Source organism: Numida meleagris, chromosome 2 (genome assembly GCF_002078875.1).
Source record: "Numida meleagris isolate 19003 breed g44 Domestic line chromosome 2, NumMel1.0, whole genome shotgun sequence".
In the NCBI taxonomy this organism is placed as follows: domain Eukaryota; kingdom Metazoa; phylum Chordata; class Aves; order Galliformes; family Numididae; genus Numida; species Numida meleagris.
The window spans coordinates 65910448-65931451 of NC_034410.1; the positions used below are offsets into that span (position 1 = coordinate 65910448).

The window sequence follows — 21004 nt, forward strand, 5'->3', positions numbered from 1 at the left end:
TAAATTTGTCAAAAAAGCTGAATAAGGGCAGACCGGTTCTGCAACAGCTAGGAAAATTCACTTGGATGCTACAGGTGAAAGCTTTGCCTAACTGAGGTCAATGGCAGCACTCCAAGCTTGAGTACAGAAGAGTTTTCCATAGATGACAGCAGAGAGCAGGAAGGAGGAACTCTGTTTTGCTGGACTGATGTCACACCACATAAAACCAGCCGGAATAAAGTCATCCCAGGAAAGGAGATCAGTTACACAGTTTGAGAGAAAAGATCGATTTTGGTCAAGTCAGAAGAAACTTGAACAAATTCACCATTACTTATCAAATTCCCTGTTAGTCAAATGAATAAAGGAAACATAGCTGTGCCTGAATTTTTATGGCCTTTTTTTTTCTTAAACCCCATAGGGAAGGGGAGAAAGAAAAAAAACAGACACAGCCGCAGTTTTGGTATTTTCATTACTCTTTATGCCAACGTGCCAGACAGTCATCCTGACATTTCTCCCCTCTCCTTCCATTTAATAATATAAAAGAAGCAACAATTCTGGCATGCAGACTTGAGTCTATACGCCAAAATTAATTGGTAGATTGCCTTAAAGAGACTGCACTGCAGGAATAACCTTAAATCCAGGCAGTTATTTTCCAAAATAGAATCACAGATGTTAAGCCAAATTTGGACTAACTTCAAGACAACAATAAAGCTCTTATTCTATTACAAAGCCGGTAAGACAACCATAAAGACTGAAAAAACAAAGTAGGTTTGTTAGCAGAAATAATATAAATCTGCATTACTGTACTTAGTAGTTCTCAATTTCTTGTATGTACCTAGAGCACACTGGTTCATTAGGGGGAAAAGACTATTCTCAGAGAGAGAACAAAATTCCTAGAAGTGAAAATGTATTCTCCTCCATATTGGAAATGTGTATTTGAGATGCAAAAACAAACTGGGGGGTGGGTTTCCAAACTGAACATTATGACAGACCATTCAGAAACATTTATTTCCTAAGGCTGAACTGAAGTGAGCACATAAACAGTTATCAGGGCAGACTGATATCTGTCAATCTGTAAAGCATTCTTTCTGCAAGAGGCACTGCTGATATTCTCCAAGTCTTTATAGCTAAAACAAGGAATCAACTCTTCATACTATCTGTTGTTAACAAGCAAGTGCAACAGCTATTAGATAACCAGGAAAATAAGCATTATCCTAATAAGTTATCACGTTACTTCTAAATAAGTGCATTTTGAAACTCATGACAAGAAATGCCTCACTTTGGAAGTTGTATCAAAAAGCAGTAGACAAGTCAGATTAGTACAATGCAGCATAGCTAGATTCCATACGTGTATTCACTATTTTTTTTATATGTTACTTAAAGAGATATGACCGTATTTAGCTTAACGGTTCCACTAAACTGAATCCAATTAATAAATGCGATTTCTATATTTGCAATACATTATTCTTAAAAATGTGATTTTTCAGCATGCTTGTTAGTCCCATCTATTTTTAATCCTACCACTATCAAGGAGTTCACTGCTTCCAGACTAAAAGCTGCTACCTTTCAGTTGGAAGCCAGGAGGAATTTCAGAAACACTTGCATGAATATCCAAAGTCCTTTAGTCTTCTCATACACTATGGAATCAACTTGAAATTACTGCCACTAGCCCAGAACAATTCCAGCTGAAAAGACAGATAATTTCTAAAGGGGCTACAGGAAAGAAAAATAACAACTCATTTTGAGATAAAAGTCCATATAATCACTTATTAACAACCACAGTCAGAATAATTGTTCTCCAGATAAAACTGGCAAGCATGGTTTTCCTTATTGTTAAAACAAACTTTGTGACTTACTACATTCTCCCCCTCCTCACTGCTTTTTGTTTGCTTGCTTCCCTTACATCAGCCCTGCAGCATGACAGGATTAAAGATCCACATACAACTTCCTCTTCAATACTGACAAACAAACAGTGTTTTTGATGCAGTTTTTTTTTTTTTTTCCAACTGCACTGACTGAAACAATTATATATAAAATGCGCTTAGCCCATTGAAACAGAGCAACAGCAAATAAAGACACTGGTTTATTCATTTACTTCAAACCTCTTCAAAAACTACTAATCCTAAATTGCACGCATTTCAAGAAAATGGCTGAAGTTTCACTGTATATAAAGGGAAAGAAGTCTGAGAACAGTGCACACAAATCTCAGCTTCACAGTATATTTTAACCATTAACTGACATTAAAACAGTGTAAATTGTACAATTTGTGACAACTTAAGACAACATAATGTTTTCAGTCGCTCCATTTGTGGTGTACAGTGGCTAAACCCCCAAGGGCTTTAGGGTTTATTCTGATTATAGGGATATTCACAGAATGGTTTGGGTTAGAAGGGACCTTTAAGATCATCTAGTTCCAACCCCCCTGCTATAGGCAGGGACACCTCCCTCTGGACCAGGTTGCTCAAAGTCCTATCCAGCCTGGCCTTGAACACTTTCAGGGAAGGAGCATCCACAAACTCTCTGGGCAACCTGTTCCAGTGTCTCACCACCCTCACAGTAAAGAATTTCTTCCTGGTATCTAGTCTAAATCTACCCTCTTCCAGTTTAAAGCCATTTCTCCTCACCCTGTTGATGCATACCCTCATAAGAAGTCCTTCCCCAGCTTTCCTGTAGGCTCCCATCACGTACTGGAAGGCCGCTATACGGTCCCTCCAGAGCCCTCCTCCAGGCTGAAGAGATCCAACTTTCTCAACCTGTACCCATAGGTGAGCTGCTCCAGCCCTCTGATAATCTTTGTGACCCTCCTCTGGACTCACTCCAACAGCTCCATGTCCTTCTTGTGTTGGGGGCCCCAGACCTGGACACAGTACTCCAAATGGGGTCTCCTGAGAGCGGAGTAAAGGAACAGAATCACCTCCCTTAACCTGCTGGCCACGCTTTTCTTGATACGATCCAGGATACAGCTGGCCTTCTGGGTTGCAAGTGCACATTGCCAGCTCATGGTGAGTCTTTCATCAACCAACACCCTCAAATCCTTCTCCTCAGGGCTGCTCTCAAGCCATTCTCTGCCTAGCCTGTATTAGTGCTCAGAATTGCCCTGACCCAGGTGCTGGACTTTGCATGTGGTCTTATTGAACTTCATGAGGTTGGCCTGGGCACACCTTTCAAGCCTGTCCAGATCCCTCTGGATGGCATCCCTTCCCTCTAGCACGTCAACTGCACCACTCAGCTTGGTGTTACCTGCAAACTTGCTGAGAAAGCACTTGATCCCACTGTTCATATCACCTACAAAGATGTTAAATAGTACCCATTCCAGTATCAATTCCTGAGGAATGCCACTCATCACTGGTCTCCAGTTGGACATTGAGCCATTGACCACCACTCTAAGTGCGACCATCCAGTAAATTATTTATCCAGTGAGTGATCCATCCATCAAATCCATTCTTCTCCAATTTGGTAACCAGGATGCCATGTGGAACAGTGTCAAACACTTTACACATATTATCAAAGAATATGTCTAACTTTCAAGTACTTGAATTGGAGAATTTCTCAACTACAAAATTCCACCCATCCATCCTATGCAGAATCCCCCTTGTTTTCATTAAAAAAAAAGAAAAACTACTGTGAGGGAGAACAAGCATGAAAATTAGTTGTGTTCATCTTCAACACACATGTTTTAAGACTGCCTACTTTCACATGTATGAAATATGCATTCTCTGCTATGAGAAAACCGGACAGCTGTACATACTTTCCAACATTCAGGCAGTGCAGGTACAGAAGTTCATGTGATCTCACTACTATAATCAAATCCCTTCTTAGTCTACTCACAAGGTAGCTGAAAAGCTACTATTTTCTTCTGTCTCTGATATACCTTTCGCTTTGAAATTCAGCATCCATGCACATTTACTAAATGACCACCTTGTGAAGAGGAATAGCAAACAAGAAAACATGAGTTTTCTTAAGATTGCCTTGTCAATGAGATTCTATTAAAAACTGAACCAGGAAGGCTAGGTACATAAATGTCAATGCATTACGTTCACAACATCTAAGCACATGGATATTTCTGGAGCCTTAAATACTTCTGGGCTTGATTCACTGGTGCTGTGTCTTGTGTGCGGCTGCAATTGCAGCTAAGAATTTATTATAAAAGCCAAAAGTACCAAATCAGAACAGCAGAGATTCTGTAGCTGCTTTGCAGCAGTTTGAAGGAACAGGAGTGAACAAAAACGACTTTTGGTTTATTCAATTAAATTCTAACTCATATAGCCCCCAAAAGTTTTGAAAATTTTATTAAATTGGATGAAGAAAAAGAAGTCATACAACTGGCAATAACCTGTCAAACACTGCATCCCGTGTTTTCACAAATAACTGACGTACCCTTAATTTGCTTTCATATCAGAACTTGCTAATGGTTTCAAAGATAGTGTTCCCTTCTTGTTAAATACTTGTGCTTTTATTCATTACTGAAAAGTAGACCTACAGTTAGAGCCTCTGAAATACTGCCAGGTATCCTTCCTAATTGTCCAACCTTTTGCTCCAGAAGTTCATGGACCTTCCAGTGTATTCTTAGCAAGTCCAAAGCAGTGGAGGTAGAGCAAGCTATCAGTCACTAGTGGAATAGGAGCAGTTCTTAGAAGAACTAAACACTTCTGTTTTGCATTATTTGTTTTGCTACTTCTCCAGATTCTCATTATGTAAAATCTCAGATAATAGGTGAATTTTACTCTGTCAACTGAAATCTTTCTCCCTTGTATATTCAAACCCACATTAGTGATGAAAATTGTAATGGTTTATTAATGCTGACCTTCTGCAAGACTTTTCTGCTATTTCTAAAATTGCAGCACTAAGATAACATTAAACAGACAAAACATCACCCATCACATTATTTATAAATACTTTCTAATCCCAGACAGAATTAGCTGCGCACAGACAAAAATATTTAACTATCCCCTACACACCTTCTAATATTTAGAGAAGACAAATGTTAAAAATTACAACATTCATTAATTGCCCAAGTTCATCATCTGACTTATGCTAAAATTCCACTTTTGGAGTAGAATTTCCATATCTGGAGATCCATACCAGTATTCACAGAACATTTAATCCAGTATTCCTCTCCAAACCGTTCATAAACTCTTGGAAGCACTGCCTGCTTTGTTTGGGAAGTAAACCTGTTGGGTTCATTCATCTTCCATTATACCATTTTTTAAAATTTGTTTTTCCAGAAGAAAATTGGAATTACACAAAATACAAAAGCCCGTGTAAACCATCTTGCATTTTTTGGGTAGTTTTTCAAAGAGGAAAGGATTTAGAAATGTGGTTTGAAACACTGCACTTGAACGCTACTATCTACAAGTATAATTCTGAGGTATTCTGCAATTCAGTTACCACTGAAATTAAAATCACAGGTTTATATTCAGCATGGAAAATTTATCTTCCTGAATACAGAAAGCCTGCTGATTCGACAATTCTGAGACACACACATTAAATCATTCACATCACTGATAGGGCTGCTGTCTTTCCATTTGTTACATTCTTGATGAGCTGCAGTGAAAAGAACACCTGGAAGGTCACTGTTACTAAGGAAGAAAAATTACAGTTGAGCAGAGAAGAAAGATGACAGGAATCTGGCTGAACTTATTAAATCTTCCATCAGGACTCTCTTTGCTTGAGAGAGAACAAAAACTCAGAACTGAAGTCACACACAGCATTGCCCCCACCTAGAATGTCACTGATGGCCAGCTCACCAACTCATTCTCTCATGCAAGTAACAGATTGAAGGATTACAATCTGGCCTCAGCAGGCTAGGTGTAAAGCAACTCAGTCTGAAACGACATTTTAGACTGAAAATAGCTTCCAGAAAAGAAGGCAAACATTGTTTCTTATTAAATTTGGTCTGTTTCTAGCTAGCACACAAAGTTCACTGATTTCCGAGGCCTTACAACCTGATCATTCCTATAAAAGAGGAGATACTCATTATTAAACCAGCATCACTTTAGGAAAGCTCTTGCCAGTGGTCACTTGTCTCCAAGGGCAGAGGAAAACCAGTAGAACCAGTAGACTTTACCTTTGTAATTCACTAAGTGCTCTGCTTGCGGATGGGCTAGGGTTTAGCTTCAGGAAGTTCTGCTTTAAATTGAGATGAGTGAGGTCTTGGCTATAAAACAAGTTGGCAGGCAGATGCTCCAAGCTGCAGCATGAAAGATCCACTGAGCTTATGCGCTGTGATGCAACCTGGAAGTCAAAAGGTATACCAATACATTAATACTGTAATAAAACAGAAATGGTTCCTTCACCTCTACTAGCATAAGATAAACTGTTTTTAAATTGCAGACCAAGTCAGTGTTAGCACACGCAGCAAATTCAACACAGCTTATGTCACTGCTACAGGTTAACCCACAATCTTGCTTCACCTAAGCACTAAAATCAGGTCCATAGATGGCCAGCAGGGGGACAGTGCAAAGCTTTGTTGAACTAATATTGAAAATTAATTCATTTTCATCAATGAAGTTGTGGGATACTGCATGACCAATAAAATAGCTAAGAGATTTGACAAGTAACAGCAGCAAAAATAGTGCACAAGTCCTCTATGTTGCATCACAGTTGGTCAGAATGCTGAGGCAAAATGCAAGCAGAGGTGAGATGCTAACAGTCACCATCATATCCCAGCTTCAGAGGTTGAAAGCTGACAACAAAGAGCAGAAGAAAAAAGTGTTATCACATCTATATCTTACTGGGAAAACAAAATCGGAACAGCAGCGAAGCACTAAGCACTTCACTGTATTGGAAAGCTGGCCAAGGGTAACTGATAAAACACATTTGTGAACATAACATGCTTCTCCAGAAAGGAGAAGACAAGACAAAGTCTACAGAGGCCACAGAAATCACGCACCTAGAGATACACAGGGCTAGCATCATTCCACAGAGTAGATCTATAGGCAACAAATTAAATAACAGAAACTGTTCCTCATCAAATCTCCAGAATATGACTGAATGAACTACAACCTGCCAATTTATTTACTTATTTGTTATTAATTACTTTTTTTTTTAAACAAGAACACTATCATCAAGGACCGTTTCTTGCATTTTCTGCCCAATCCTATTTAAAAAAGCTCTCATACAGTCTTATTAAAGAGTCACAGAGTTGCCCATCTCCCAAAGCACCACCTCGCTGAGATACAACACAGTGAGGATGGTGGGCAAGGAGGAAGGATCAAGAGCTAGAACAATGAAAGGCACTTTTGGACCAGACATGGTCTAGATTAAAGGAGAAAAAGCAAACAACTTTACCAACATCTTAGATTTCTGGGGCTGCACAAATAGTCCTCAAGCAGTGATGTGTTTTTTCGGCTGCTCACTGCAAGAGAAGCAATCATTTTTGCCACTGGCACTTTGATTGGCCTCGCACGCCATGAGTGGAGAAGTAAAAACACCACATCCAAGGGACAGAAAGAAAAACAAACCAAGAAACCTTCATAAACAAATGCCAGTGGCAGTTTATAAGAGCCTCTGAACTCCAATGAAGGAGATATCATCTAATCTTCTGAGCAGAGATACAGCTCTTTCCACAAAGGACCCTGAACACAGAGACAGATTATTTTTTGCTGGCATAAGTGAAGTAGCTTGCCACTGAAAGGAAGGCCAAGGACTTTTTTTTTTCTTCCTTTTCTTTCCCCCCTTTCTAACACAAGCTACACAAGCCTGAGGATAAGTGGGCTTTATTACAAACACATAGCCATAAGCTTCAAGAGGAACAGACGGTGCAGTGTTTTTCTCTATTAATCCAGTCCTCCAACATCCATTAAAATGCTTGAATTTTTGTTACTCAATTAGTTCAGACCTTTTGTCATTGTTGCTACTATTTTTCTTCCTCATGTAGCATTAGACAAAAATTATTCATAAGCTATCCTCAGCAGTCATTTCAGAAAGGTAAGTATTCCACCTATTTATGGTGCCAGAATCTGCCCAGTACAGCGCACTTCTCATCACATGGAAAACTCTACTGACAAAAAAGCATTGACACCCATTAAACTCCAAGGAGAATGTGTAATTTCATGTGTGATGCTTACACATCCTGTTGCTCCAACTACTTGCTTGGAATGTGATACGAATAGCAATAAGGAACCCAGCAGTGCTTAGCAAGGCCTGTCAGTCTATAACATTTTTAAGTACCAAAACTGATAACTCAAAGTGAGCCAACAACTCCACATTCTGCTGTGGTCTCAAGAAAGGATGCAAATACTTTTCTAAAATCTTCAAGCTCTGTGAAAAAAATCTGTTAAAAGTAATTGTTTTCATAATTTACATCCCATTTGTCTGGCTTTTTATGTTGGTTTTGTTTGTTTTTAAAAGCAACCACCCTGATATACAAAGATTTTCATTAACCATGCCATTTACAAATTCTACAATGGCTTTTCCACAGATAACTCTGAAAGTTAAAACCACATTTTAAGTGGAATTAGTTTTCGAATCAGCTGTAATTTTATTGAAGTCTTCTTTTGTTGCTGTTAGCAAAACAGCACTTTAAGAATCATCTTCTGAATCATTACAAGGAACACTCATATAAACAAATAGTTATTCTCACAGGCAGGGATAAAGTCCTTTCTCTTTTCATTACTCAATACTGCTCTGTAACAAATTCCTAGAGAACAGAGGAAAAAGATGAAAAACAGAAGAGTGGCAAAGAACAGCATCTCATTCACCAGAAAATTTCATCAGTTGTTTTGAAGTTGAATACTGAAATTCTGAATAAAGGGATATTTCAATCTTGCATTCCAACAGACTTAAATGCAGTATGGCTGCTTGTGCATTTATTTGCTACTGTTTATTACGATCAAATAGTTCTTCTAAAGCATGATACATTTTTTAAACAAAGCACTAGGTTTCTCCTACTCACTGTGGCGAATCACTGCAGTTATGATGATAATGGGTAAGAAATCCGACTAGATTTTTTTTTGCCCTCTCACAGGCAAAGAATAAAAAGTATCCTGAGGAAGAGACATGATCTGCAACAAGGAGGGTTTCTATGAGAAGAGAGGAAAACAAGACATTCCATTGTAATAAAATATCCCAACAAGTTATCTGGGTTGGGTTCAACAAGCCTGCGCTCCAAAAAAAATACTGAAGAGTCAGTGCAGTAACAAGACTTGAGGGAAGTGCTTTCTAAATAGATGTGGAACAAGTACTAAACTCTCACTATGGCTTGTTAGGTGTTTCATTTTAAAGTCCTCCCAAAGAAAAATATAGCTGTTTTAAACACTTGATATAAAATCAAATTCAAAGGCAATTATTTTCTCTTAATCTAAATTAAAATGAAGTAAAAGTCTTTAACATAAGATCCAATGCAGCCTTCAACTTTGACAGCTGGACTAGATGATGTTGGAGGTCTTTTCCAACCTTAATGATTCTATGAATCTATGTGTATGTGTATATAGATATATCTGTATCTACCTATCTCCCCAAACAGGGTGTAGCCATTGCTCAGACCAGTCCCTCTGGAATGTTTTCTAATCACACCCAAATCTGCACACAACCCTGACACTTGCTTTCACATGACACCCTGTCACATTTGCTATAGTAATAAAACAGGGAAAATGGCTGGAGTAGTGACCTTCTTGATGATGGTGTGACACAGTCTCACTCACTGCAGCTGCAGAAGTTGTAGAGTCCATGCCTCTCTTTGACAGAGAAGACTTGCAACAGCTTCATAACAAGATCTGTGCTTCTGAAGTAACAGTTTTATCATATTTCGGATGATTAAAAATCCAAAGAAACATGATAAAACCATGTGGCTCCATTTCATCTCCTGAATCTGATTTTTAAACACTTTACAGTCAGTCATTTCATTGTGAAGTCTTCAATTTTAATACCAGAGGAGTTGCAGCATGGTATGGCCAAATAAAACTCAAGATGCTGCAGACCAGAGCTGCGTGAGTTGTTGTTTTTTTGAGACTCCAGGTACATACGAGCATACTGAAATGCAGTTTCCAAGAAGTGGTACAGAACTATAGTACACTACAGAGAGCCCTATATCTACCCACTGAAAATATCAAATTTCAGTCATGACAACCTTTTCTCTAGCAGCAATAAAATGCAGCTTTGTTCTGTAAATACCACTACAACTAATACTGCTGGAGAACTCTGCCGCTGCACGCCCTGCTGCTCTTCACCTGAGAGCTGCACAAGTGACAGACAACTAGGAGTATCCCAAATATGGATGCTTATTTTTAAACACACATTATTAGTGCCACAGTAGTACCTAAAAGGATGAAAAGCTCACAAATGTCAGTGATATCTTAAAAGAAAAAAAGGGTTTCATCAAGGTACTTATTTTTTTAAAAAAGGAAACTATTTTAAACATGATCAGAATGCAGCATGGGCTCACTGCGACTCTTCAGTAGCTGGCTATAAAACCACAAATACTTGCATCAATCCATATTCTTGCCTATTCTGACTCTACAGGGCTAAAAAACCGTTTTGCTTTGTCCAACAGTATAATAGCACCTCTGTCACCAAGCTGCGCAACAAGTCTGATTACAGTCTTTGTTTTAAAGTCTTGGCAATATTACAAAAATGATCTGTCGCTGACAATGGATGTCAGCAATGGATGCAGCTGAACCCAGCTGTATGGACAAACACAAGACTTGTTTACACAAGACCATCTTTTGGTGTGACCTGCAGTGCGAATTTAAACAAATGTAATTATATCTTTTTCCTGTTTACCCTCAGCCCATTCCCTACAGTTCTATTCAGATAAGAAATTACTATTTAGGACTTCAACAGAAGACAATTAAAATAACTGAACAGCCCACACTGTGAAGGCAGCCAAATTCTCTGACTATTTGAACCATGATGATGTTAAATTACACCTGCTATAGACATGCTAATAGAGAAGTAGTATAATTTTTCTCCTCTAGGATTTGTTTTTAAACAGCTTGATAACAATCACATCCCACCAATGTATGCATAAAGCTTAACTAAACAGTGATACATACACTTGAGATGTCTAAACTAACCATTTAGAGCAAGAAAGTTCTCCCCAAAACCAGGCTTGTTTCAAATGCTAACCCTCCCCTCCTCCCTGTTCCAGTGTCACAGCCCCATGCAGCAGCGGGGCCTTCAGAGCAAGTCACAGATCTGGACCCCCACTCCACCCTCAAGAGCTGAGAAAGCGTGCAGGCTGCCAAGAACTTCAACGGAAGAGGAAAGAAAAGAAATAAAAAGGTTTTCTGTTGCTTTAAAGCCTTATATTTGTGCTTTTTAAATGACAACTTTAAAAATGGAGGCAGTCCAAAGGGTGAAAAGTTCAGCGCTTTTCTGGCCTCTCCTTTTTGTTTTACTACAGACATGGAACTAGATGCATACTGACTAAAGCTAAGGGGCTTGAAAAGAGAAAACAGAACTTTTGCAGAGGCTTGAAAATACTTCAGGCATTCAGAAAATGTACAGGCATAGGTGAGAGCAGGAATTACCTACTGAGACCAGTGGTGGCAGCAGGCACCTGTGTGATACTGTCCACAGGCTGCCATCACCACTTCTCAACCGCCCTCCTCCTCAGGTGAGGCTCGAGGGCTGTGCAAGAACACAGTTGAAAATCTCCAGCAAACACATCATCTTGATGAGGCTCAGGAATGCAAAGATTGTTCTGCTCACACTCCTCTCCACTCTAGCTCCAAAGGAAGATATACGCAGCATGCAGAAACAGCTCATTTTGACTTTAGGACATTATACAAAGCTGTAGGAACCCCAGTGAAGACAGCAGTAACAAGCATGAATGTGTGAGGGGAGGGGGGGGAGGGGGATGTGTGGAGTTAGCAAAGCAGAAGTTGCACTCCTTCACCTTGCATGATACAAGTCCAGAAGAAATCACATAGATGCAAAAGCCAATGGCACAGGTTAAGCACAGGAATCTGGAAAGTGAGGGTTTGTCAGAATGATGACATTAGTCACTTGTCATTTCAAAATGAACTGTCTGAAGCAGTTATTCGGGGATAGGAGTATTTTTTTGTTCCTTCACAAGGAAAACTGCTCTTCTTTTACAGACCCAGAACTGATACCAGAACTACAGAGGCAGGGATATTAATGCTGTTGCCTTAGTGGCAGTCACCCCAGGATGTTCATGCTGATAAGATCCCTGCAAGGACAAAACTTAAGATGCGACCTGGAGTTAAGGGACAGTAATAAGCTGTAGCACTGAAATTCTTATAATTCAGGCACACAAATCTCTATTTGGTGGAGCAAAGAATATTAACTTCCTTGAAACAGTTTGGCTGAAAACGAGTTGTTATTCACCGCAGAATGCTGCAAAAAAGAAACAACAGGTGAGTCTCTCAAAAGCAGAGAAATACCTTATTTTCCTCAAGTAACTCCTGTTAGACTTAAACTCAAACAGACAAATGACTGTACAGCCAGCAAGCTTGCAGTGAGCAACTCTCCAATAAAGCCTTTCTTTCAGTGTTTGCTATAGATAGACTCTTGCTAGTGAGACTGTCAGCACTTCCCAAAGTCCTTCACTTGCCTGACTGCCCCCACTCCCACAAGGAGAAGGGGCTTTGGTTGGTTTTTGGTGGGCTTTGTTGTTGGATTTTGCTTCTACGGTAAGCAGTTACACTAGGTCCTTAATTTCTGACATAGTTTCTCCTATGCTGTTGTACACATTGCATCACATGGATTAATTCTTCAATGAGATGAACTCTTTTCATGTCAGTATTTCATTGTAATTTAGAAAGGCCTTCTAACCCACGTATTTTTTTTTTAATTCAAACTATGAATATAGTTCTGCTGGCCTGGGGCCTAAAACTGGTCTCCAGAACTTACTCCCTCTTCTTGGAGAACTTGTTCCTTCCCGCACAACTGTAGAAGAAGCCTAAGGAGATCTAAGATCCCTAAAATTAATTTCAGGGAATCTTTCTTTCTCCCCCCCACTAGACTGGTTAGAAAGGCACTCAGACATTCAATTTCATGACTGACTCAGATATGACCTTACATACTGAAGTGCTGAGCAGTATGCCAGTCCCCGCAGCCTCCCACCACAGGGAGTGGCCTCTGTTCACCACAGACATGTAGGTCCCCTGGGGTTTGTTAAGAGCAGAGTTACACGATTCTGGCTCAGACCCATCACCTACTACCAGAGACTACTGAAAACACTTCGGTATTCTCCTGCATTGAACTCACCATAAAAGGTAATGTTCACAACACTTCACACAGCTTCTAGCTGGAATCTGCTTATTCTTTCCCAGATAAATGCAAGAACTGCACAAATTCAGCTTCAATATCAGAACCTGATTTAGAGGCTTCAAAGGACATCACTTGAAAGCTATTCCAGATGTGTGGGTGATAACTAGTCCTCCATTCTCACTCTTGGTGCAGGTATTCCAATAGCTACACTTTACTGAAGGCAGCAAGTTCAAAATGAGGACCTCGGACCCGAAATTTCAGCAAGAAAAAAAACAACTAAGAGTGAAACTATAGTGTGGCTAGAACAGAAACTAAGAGAAAAGGCTTGGTCAAAACTTACACCACTTTGGAGTCAGCTGAACTGTTTGAAAAAGGAAAAACAAACAGCAAACTACAACACTTCCCTCTTGAACTATTAAAAGAGACGCTACAACAAACAGAAGTTAAATTCCAAAACATCAATTGGCCTCTAACAACAAAAGGCATAAAAGGATAGGTTTTGCAGGGAAAGAGGAGAAGGAAGACTTTCAAGTGTTATAATCAAAAGAGAAACAAAACTGGCCTCAAGTTTGTTTTGCCTCATCTGCTGTTTTCAATGCAAGTCAACAAGAGCCCACCCATAGCCAGAATGCCCAGATACCACCGCAGAACAAAGGTCCCAAATATTGAAGTTTTCACACATACACAAAAAAGGAAGTCAAGTTCCAAACAAAAGGCAGAGGTTTGTTTATGTTAGAATACTTGTAATCACAGCTAAAAGGAAGCTGTGGTTTTATTTTTAGGGATCTATTTTTAGAGAAGACATATCTCAATATTGTCATTTTATGGTATTAGAGGGAAAAAATGGTTTCCTTTTTCCAAACTTAGAGTCAACACATTTCCCGTAAGAAAGGAAAAACAAAACAAAGCAAAGAAGACCACACCAAAACAAACAGAAAACCTTCCCAGTGTGAAAAATGAGAAAACCTTTCAGGGATCTTTTTTTTTTTTTTTTTCCCTATACTAGATAGTGGATCTGTTACAAACAGGCTACCAATGCTTCTTAGTCTCACAAATTTGAAGAAAACTAGATAGTTGCTATTCTCAAAGAAAACAACCTTTTTGAAGAGCCTTGAATTTGATGAAAAGTTATTTTTAGAAGGAGCCACTGATGTTGGAATTACACCCCACTACTCACTCTTAGGTCATACATGTATAGGGATTCATTTTCAAGCCTCCAAGCACGGCTAGCATAACAAGTCAGCTACAGCACAATCACCCATTCATGGACCAGCAAATCGCTGACCTCCAACCCATCCCCAACATACATATAAACATGGAACACTAGAATCACGATCTTACAGTCAAACATCTGCAAAGAAAACAGGTTCAGTGATAGATAACCCTGCAATTAAGGATTTTGTAAGGATGGTGCAACTCATTACAGTATCCAGAAACACATATGAAACAGGTCAGTTGGAGAACAGACAAGGCAAGGAAGGTACAAGGAAGGGCTAATTTAACCAAGGGACTGTTGGTTTCAAGTTGCCTCTACAGGCTGGAGGCCACATTTCATATTAAAATGCTCTGCAATATGTTTTCCACCCACAGCCTATTATCTTCCAGTACCTCAAAGGTGGATGAAGGTATTTCTCTTATCAGTAACACACAATTGCTACTCACTACATTTCCTCAGAACCATCCCCGTAAAACACAGAAGCCAATCAAGCTTGGTCTCCTATTTTGGAAGTATATTTGCAGAATTGCAACCAGACTCCAAGAGTTAATCTTAAATTCTACAGAATTTCTTATCTGTAGAAATATGGCCTACAGCACCAACCTTGTATGCAGTCAGGACTCTTAGTCCCTTTCTACTAAGGAAAAATAGTCATTATGGGATTTCATAGATCAGCTTCATTGGTTTCTCACAACTAATGATTACACTACACTACGTACTCTTCCAACTATCACGCAACTGCTGTACTGAAAAAATGCCTAGAGGAATGAGTGAAGTAGCTAGTCAGAGCAGGTCAACTACAGGGAAAAAATCCTGAAGAGTTAATCCCGCCTTGCTGATTTAGATATGCCTCTATACAAGTTTAAGATGGATACAACTGCTTTAGAGGTCCTTTCGCTGCTTATTTGTATAGGATAAATTAAATTGAGATTTGTTTTTGTTTTCTTTCTGCCAGTTTCGCAGTGCAAATGGATTTATGTACAGCATACCCTCCCTTGACATGAAAGGAGTAGGGCCAATATGGCAGCAAGCCCCTCTCCCTTCACTTTGCTATTCTTGCTCTTTTTAGAACTTTTAGAACATACACTGCCATCACGACTTACTCTATCCTTGCAGCAGGCTTTGATTGTCCAGAATGGCACAGACGTTTCCACTGCAAGCTTAAAGACAAAGGTTACTGAAACAGAGGAGGGAAAATACTCATAACAAAGGCACACAGGAAAGAACTCTCAAGTCTGAAGCTTTAAATCAAGGATCACTTTTTGGACATTCCTCTTTTTTTAAAAAAAAAAAAAAAAAAAAAAACAGGAGTGTTGGGGATTTTATTTTCTGTATAGGTACAAATCCACCCTGGCATCTACACCCCACATAACAGCCCATTCCCCAGTAAACATGCTATTGCTACAGCAGCAGCTGTACAGTTCAGCCTGCAGTCAGGCAAAGAACAGCAGTGTGCGCCTGTACATCTTCATCTACCTGTATTTCACGTGGCCATGCACAGGCAGCTCACATGAAGCAATCATGCATTATTCAGTCCTTGTCTCTCACTGCCTCTTCTTCTACCTGCCCCACTGAACAGAGCACTACAGCAGGAAATAGCTGTTGCAAGAAGCTGTCAACACACTTCCTGACCTTCCAGAGCAGAAGCGGGGGAAGTTCTGCAGGGTCAGATAACCTGGCTCAGCACGCACAGGGATGCATGCTGCTTCCAAGAAAACAGAAATGTGCACCACACCTCTACTTCAGCTATGCAATACTAAATTTCTGAGATAAATGTAGATGTCTCCTTTTAATTGTATGTCTTGGAATATGGAGGACTGATAATCCTTTTTCCACTAGCTAAATCATCTGTGCCATTAGTCACGGAGTAGTCAACTCACAGCAATTTCACATACTGAAAAATGCTAAACTGAGCGTAGCTGTTACAAGCGCCATACAGCAGGAGCACATCACCACATCCCAAATACAAGGCTCACAACTGCAAGTTCCACCATTCCATAACAATTCACACAGCAAAATGCCCTCTACTCTGCTAAGTTAGTGGTGCAGCTTCTTAGTTTCGTTCAATCAACCCACCCCCCTTCCACAATTTTGGAAGCAGCAAAAGAGGAAAGCCCTCATTTTGTATTCCTCGTTGTTAACTGCAGGTTTTCCCCTTGTCCTTCTGCAGTTTAAATTCAAGTAGTAAACAGCAGCAGAAATTGTGCAAATTCCAGCACCATCATGTCAACTTTATCCAGATAAAATTCTTTAAAGTCATAAAGATGTCCTTCCCTCCCTCACCCTGAATTACTCCCTACAGTTGTATAAGCTTATTTTTCAACATTTGGCAACAGAACAAGTATATTAGATCACAAAGGACCAAGTTTGTTGCTGTTGCTTTCTTTTTGAGCTTCCTTAATTAGGACTCCAGTGTTTGGAAACTAAAAGGAAAGAAAATGCACTGTGGTACAGAAAACTATCAATATTAACGAAGAAGCCATATTTCCAGTTTTTAAAAATATTCTGTTTGAGGTTAAATCTGCATATCTAAAAGTGACCTATTTGGAGTAAGTATGCCACCGAGTTCAATATTTAGGGCAGTATATGTGCAATAATTTTAGTCAGCCCAAAAACGAGAGCTCTGTTTCCCTCAAGATACGCACTCATACAAGAAAAACAATCAAAAAAATCTATTCATAAATCTCTTCCAAAAATGTACAGGGGCAGAGCATCGGAGCTGCTTTGGCTAGGTTATATTTGACTTTTAGAATGAATCAGACTATACAAGAACGATGTTCATTTTTAATTAAGCTAAATCCAACCCTTTGCAAACACAAACTCAAATCTTCTCTAGCATACATTTACTTATTGTAGAAGTGACGCATTAAGATTTCTCTCATTCTGCAGCGCTCCTAAAAAGTCAACACTGCCAATATTCTGTGGGGAAAAAGACTGCAGAGCAAGCATTCTTTGCAAAGTCTCCTTTCAAGATTAAGCCTGTTATTCGCAAGTTAAAATAGCATCATTTGGCTCTTCTGAGGTACACAGACAACATGAAGTATTTTTCCGTAGTTAAAAACTGAATTGAGAAATTCTAATGGAATATTTTACCCACAACTGCTTTCTCTAAAATTTATATTAAAGCAAGTATCAGAAACCTCTTTTTCAGCAGCACGCATCAAGAGCATGAAGGACCACAAAAAAGCTATGTAAGCTAATGTGAACATCAGTTTCAAAACTAATGCCATTAAACAACAGTTACGTTTAAAATACACTTAAGTATTATTCAGAATTCATAAAAGTGCAAGCATTGAGGTTCTGTAACCCACAGAAGGCAACTAGAAGCTGTAAGTTGGAGAGCCGCATTTCCCCTGCTTGCCTTTAGACATGAAACACTTTAGACAGTGTTTTTATGGTTAGCAAGAACGTTTAAAATTCTCTGAACTCAAGCAGCTTCCATGCTCACAACACCTGAGGCAGACTACCTTATATAATTTTATTTTGTCCTCTGCATGACAGTGCTGGTTTGCCTGAATTACAAAACTGAAAATGAAACTTACTTATTTGTGCATGTAGACTGGGAATGATTAACTTTACAGTTAAGCATTTGGACATGGATAGCATCAGCTGGATTAAGTTAGTTTCTTCCCAGCATTACTAGTTTCTCTGTTTCTGTTCTTTAGGAACTGTTACAGCACAGTGCTTCCCACACAACTGTCTTGCATACAATCATGCTTGTGTCTTTCAGTCTAAGGATAGAAAACCCAAACATTAAAAAGGCAAATAGAAGCGGCAACATACAGTCTCCAGGAATCTAGAAAGCTAAGTCTCATTTTTGGAGAGTTAGAGGAGTGGTGGGTTGCTAAAAATTAAGCCTCATATTTTTCCTGAAAAAAATTTTTTTCCTGTTTTTACCAAAAAGTATAGTTTCCTCAGTTCTGAGGGTCTGAAAAGAGACAAACTATGTATTTTATTTCTACCCTTACATAAGAAAAACAGGAGGATCTCATGAGTGCATGGGGATATGTTCTCATACTGGCTACCTTCCCAGTGCTGTTAGTCATTTGGATGAACCAGAGAGAAAAAGGGAAGCACAGCAAGGCACAGAGTGAGCTTATGCTGCCAGTAATTCAGAGGGGCTTTCTGGCCATTTATCTCTACTTCTGAAGTTCATTGTTTTACACTATTTTTTTCTCACTCATTAGGTTTGCCTTTCATTTATCTGATGTCAAAGCCTCTGGAGATGAAAGGACATTACTCTCCCAGACAGAATCACAAAGCAGCAAGAACTCAAGAATCTGACAGACCATACCTTACCGTCTCGCAAACATGCGCTGGGGATTTGTACCTTGAGCCTCAACAGACCCAGTAAGGATGCCAAAACAGAGTCTTTTAAAAGAATTTTAAAACTTAGAGAAAACACAAAGGACGCTTTAAATGATGCGTGTGCTGAGAGGTGCAACTGTTATTGCTCAAAAGAAAGTTTGACAAAATAATCAGGTCTCTTACAAAAACAGAACATGCAACTCAGGTTGTACCATTGGCAGTATGCTGGACAAATTCATTATTGCAATCTAAAAAGACCAAACAGCTCTAGTGTGCCATAAATATTTCCAAATAGTACTATACAAAAACTAGTTGCTTTAACATAGGAAAGAACACAAACAGCTGTATCAAGTAATAACTAATGGACAGTTTAGGAACCACTAGAAAACCAGAGTGCTAACAGCACAAGAGAACTTGCATAGCAAAAAAAAAAAAAAAAAATCAGTGAGTCAACATACACAAAATACATCAGAGAGGATTTATCCAGAAGTGGCAGCATTGAGATAAACCAGGTAACTGCAAAAAAAAAAATAGCCTTTCAATAACACATAGTGGAACTGAAATGTCAAAGGAAATAATGCAAGACATAAATTCCCATTAAAAAAAGTCTCCTGTAACATACCATAAAATTTACCTTAGGAAGGAATTAATTAGTAAGTTTTTCTAACTGACATAAAATGTTTGCTTATTAAAAAGAATCAATTATAAAACTGAAGAGTGATTCAGCAACCAAGTAAGGAAACAATCCCTCAGCTCTAGGAATGTAGGCTTTGGGATCTGTGTAGGGAGCTAATTAATAAAACCTAAAATCGTGTCAGAGTTTTTCAATACAGCCTTTTAAATTTTAATTGACAGTTATATTTGTCATCATTCATGTTCTAATGATCTCACTCCATCCGTCCAGATGGTTCAGATGAGAAAAGGGAGACAATTTAACACAGCACTTTGCTTACACAACCACAGTACACAGAAGTCTCAGCACAGACAGAAAAATTCACCTTGCTACTGCCGTTATCAAGAGCTCCCAAAGAACTCCACTCTTTGTGTACTACAAAGAGCAGCACAAGTTCATAATAATGTGAACCCAGAAGACTACATTGCTGTACGGAGGATAGAACTGGGGTTAACACTATAAATCCCATTCAGGAATCAATGTTCTCACCTTCGATGCTTGTCGAAGCCATCGTAAGTATTCAGTGAAGTTATCGAAACAAATGTAGTAAGTCTGGCTTTGAGGTCCAGAAGAGCTAAACGCTAAGCAGTGCTGGTGCTTTTTCACTTCTTCCACCTACAGTAAAGGCATAAAACTGTTAGTGAACAAGAAACAAAAACCTCTCTACAGAGCGCACCAGAGAAAATTAATGTGTGTTCAAGAGGAGCTCTTCAAGCAGAGTTGTACTAAACCCTCTCAAGTACTTAAGCTGGATCTTAACTGTCAAATATTCATGCAATCTACACAAGCAAGGAATAAGAACAGAACCAGAACCTTTAAACTTGCTTGTCTGTTTTCCAAAATACTAGATAAACTTCTAAAACAAACAAAATGCCTGAAAAAATTCCTAGCCACGTGACTTAATCTCTTGTTACATGAACAAAAGATATGCAAACCGGAGATGCTGCAGGCAGATAAATTTGGCAACAATTTGAGTTTGAACTGATAGTGGATGGTGATACTGGAATAAAATATGTTGCTGCTATTTTCAACACTTAAGGTTTCTCTGGAGATTGATTCCCCTAAACCTGTTTTTTTTGTTTGGTTGGTTGGGTTTTTTTTTTTGCAATTTTTTCCCCCAAGGTATCTGCAACCTTATTTTTGGTTGCTATCTTCAGTACAGCATGCAAGATATAAAGACACCACCATAAAGAAGGAAAGCACTGAGAATGACATTTTAAGAGACAGCACCGTAGAAGGCTTCCTAAGGAAACACATATACAGCTGTCTTTAATAATTCATACTCCTGATTATTAAAATCAAGCTTAACCAAATGCTTCTCTTACACCCCAATTAAATTCTTTGGCGTTTCTCAACTCGCTGAAAACACCCCAGAATACATCATCATCCTGCCACACACGCACAGTCCCACACAACTTATGGTCTCGGTGTCTCAGCGCTGCATTCTGGAAAGCCTTTGCAAACCAGGAAGTGCAGAGTATTTATGAGGTTTAGAAAGAATATTTTCTGAGTGATAATTTAAAAAACGCTAAGTTCCGTGCCAAGCATCCTCCACTCAAGGTTTGTCAGCAGAAGCCCTCAGTCCATTTTTTTTCTCTGCTTGGTTCTCTTTTTCTTTTAGAATTTACTGTTAACTTTCAGCTTTACAGTTT

The 21004-nt window shown here is 39.1% G+C and overlaps 1 protein-coding gene across 1 annotated transcript in view; it reads right to left on the reverse strand.

The window, feature by feature from the left end:
• Positions 1–21004, reverse strand: part of PHLPP1 (PH domain and leucine rich repeat protein phosphatase 1) — a 133713-nt gene that overhangs the window by 38737 nt on the left and 73972 nt on the right. Inside the window, exons 3-4 of the mRNA XM_021388919.1 lie at positions 19842–19967; positions 6047–6213 (exon numbers count right to left, since the gene is read on the reverse strand). Coding sequence (XP_021244594.1) covers positions 6047–6213; positions 19842–19967 — 293 coding nt within the window. The remainder of the gene's footprint in view (positions 1–6046; positions 6214–19841; positions 19968–21004) is intronic.